Genomic DNA, 2,500 nt, shown 5'->3' on the forward strand with positions numbered 1-2,500 from the left:
GGGGGTTAAGAACAATGTTAAGGTGTTTTAGGGTGGACATTTCCTTAAGTAACTTAGCAATGAATCCTGTCACATGTATTTTTCTTTGAAATATTAAGTGAGCAAGCTAAGGCTAGGAAGCAGATGTTGAAATTCTTGTGTGTGCGTACGCACGCGGGCCCGCGCGCCCGCGTGTGTGTGTGCATACCTCCTCTTGTATGTACTGCAGCAGGAAGGGGGAGGCTCTCAGGTTGTCCACTGGGATGTCAAAGAAGCCTTGGATCTCCTTCTGATGGAGGTCCATGGTGATCAGATGGGTCAGACCTACACAAACATGAGTTGGACTGAATGAATGCTGGCAGATACCATGGTACCATGACTGTGTGGTTACATCTTACAGATGTTTGATGGTTCTCCCCACAAAAAAGGTTAAATTATCTGGTTAAAATCCTTAAAATGACAAAAGATTTTTGACTTTAGGTGGTCTTTAATAAAACTCCCAATCTGTGACTTTGTCAACAAATGAGACCATGGTCTCTCATGCCAGTGGTTTTGTTAGTGCTGGTGTAGACTAGTCTGTCTCTCATGCCAGTGGTATTGTTGTTAGTGCTGGTGTAGACTAGCCTGTCTCTCATGCCAGTGGTATTGTTGTTAGTGCTGGTGTAGACTAGTCTGCCTCTCATGCCAGTGGTATTGTTGTTAGTGCTGGTGTAGACTAGCCTGTCTCTCATGACAGTGGTATTGTTGTTAGTGCTGGTGTAGACTAGCCTGTCTCTCATGCCAGTGGTATTGTTGTTAGTGCTGGTGTAGACTAGCCTGTCTCTCATGCCAGTGGTATTGTTGTTAGTGCTGGTGTAGACCAGCCTGTCTCTCATGACAGTGGTATTGTTGTTAGTGCTGGTGTAGACTAGCCTGTCTCTCATGCCAGTGGTATTGTTGTTAGTGCTGGTGTAGACTAGCCTGTCTCTCATGTCAGTGGTATTGTTGTTAGTGCTGGTGTAGACTAGCCTGTCTCTCATGCCAGTGGTATTGTTGTTAGTGCTGGTGTAGACTAGCCTGTCTCTCATGTCAGTGGTATTGTTGTTAGTGCTGGTGTAGACTAGTCTGCCTCTCATGCCAGTGGTATTGTTGTTAGTGCTGGTGTAGACTAGCCTGTCTCTCATGTCAGTGGTATTGTTGTTAGTGCTGGTGTAGACTAGTCTGTCTCTCATGCCAGTGGTATTGTTGTTAGTGCTGGTGTAGACTAGTCTGTCTCTCATGCCAGTGGTATTGTTGTTAGTGCTGGTGTAGACTAGCCTGTCTCTCATGCCAGTGGTATTGTTGTTAGTGCTGGTGTAGACTAGCCTGTCTCTCATGCCAGTGGTATTGTTGTTAGTGCTGGTGTAGACTAGCCTGTCTCTCATGCCAGTGGTATTGTTGTTAGTGCTGGTGTAGACTACCCTGTCTCTCATGTCAGTGGTATTGTTGTTAGTGCTGTTGTAGACTAGTCTGTCTCTCATGCCAGTAGTATTGTTGTTAGTGCTGGTGTAGACTAGCCTGTCTCTCATGCCAGTGGTATTGTTGTTAGTGCTGGTGTAGACTAGTCTGTCTCTCATGCCAGTGGTATTGTTGTTAGTGCTGGTGTAGACTAGCCTGTCTCTCATGCCAGTGGTATTGTTGTTAGTGCTGGTGTAGACTAGCCTGTCTCTCATGCCAGTGGTATTGTTGTTAGTGCTGGTGTAGACTAGTCTGTCTCTCATGCCAGTGGTATTGTTGTTAGTGCTGGTGTAGACTAGTCTGCCTCTCATGCCAGTGGTATTGTTGTTAGTGCTGGTGTAGACTAGCCTGTCTCTCATGCCAGTGGTATTGTTGTTAGTGCTGGTGTAGACTAGCCTGTCTCTCATGCCAGTGGTATTGTTGTTACTGCTGGTGTAGACTAGCCTGTCTCTCATGCCAGTGGTATTGTTGTTAGTGCTGGTGTAGACTAGTCTGCCTCTCATGCCAGTGGTATTGTTGTTAGTGCTGGTGTAGACTAGCCTGTCTCTCATGCCAGTGGTATTGTTGTTAGTGCTGGTGTAGACTAGCCTGTCTCTCATGCCAGTGGTATTGTTGTTAGTGCTGGTGTAGACTAGCCTGTCTCTCATGCCAGTGGTATTGTTGTTAGTGCTGGTGTAGACTAGCCTGTCTCTCATGCCAGTGGTATTGTTGTTAGTGCTGGTGTAGACTAGTCTGTCTCTCATGCCAGTGGTATTGTTGTTACTGCTGGTGTAGACTAGCCTGTCTCTCATGCCAGTGGTATTGTTGTTACTGCTGGTGTAGACTAGTCTGCCTCTCATGCCAGTGGTATTGTTGTTAGTGCTGGTGTAGACTAGCCTGTCTCTCATGCCAGTGGTATTGTTGTTAGTGCTGGTGTAGACTAGCCTGTCTCTCATGACAGTGGTATTGTTGTTAGTGCTGGTGTAGACTAGCCTGTCTCTCATGACAGTGGTATTGTTGTTACTGCTGGTGTAGACTAGCCTGTCTCTCATGTCAGTGGTATTGT

At 46.4% G+C, this 2,500-nt stretch overlaps 1 protein-coding gene across 2 annotated transcripts in view; it reads right to left on the minus strand.

Annotated features, from left to right (window-relative positions):
* The window catches only part of LOC310771858 (phosphoribosyl pyrophosphate synthase-associated protein 2), a gene marked incomplete at both ends in the record, with an annotated part of 27,069 nt that overhangs the window by 13,270 nt on the left and 11,299 nt on the right, over nucleotides 1-2,500 (minus strand). For both annotated transcript variants that reach the window (XM_083664366.1, XM_083664365.1), the window contains one exon: nucleotides 188-303. In XM_083664366.1, coding sequence (XP_083520492.1) covers nucleotides 188-303 — 116 coding nt within the window. The remainder of the gene's footprint in view (nucleotides 1-187; nucleotides 304-2,500) is intronic.

Source organism: Poromitra crassiceps, assembly GCF_964638095.1.
Source record: "Poromitra crassiceps genome assembly, contig: HAP1_SCAFFOLD_1389, whole genome shotgun sequence".
Taxonomy (NCBI): domain Eukaryota; kingdom Metazoa; phylum Chordata; class Actinopteri; order Beryciformes; family Melamphaidae; genus Poromitra; species Poromitra crassiceps.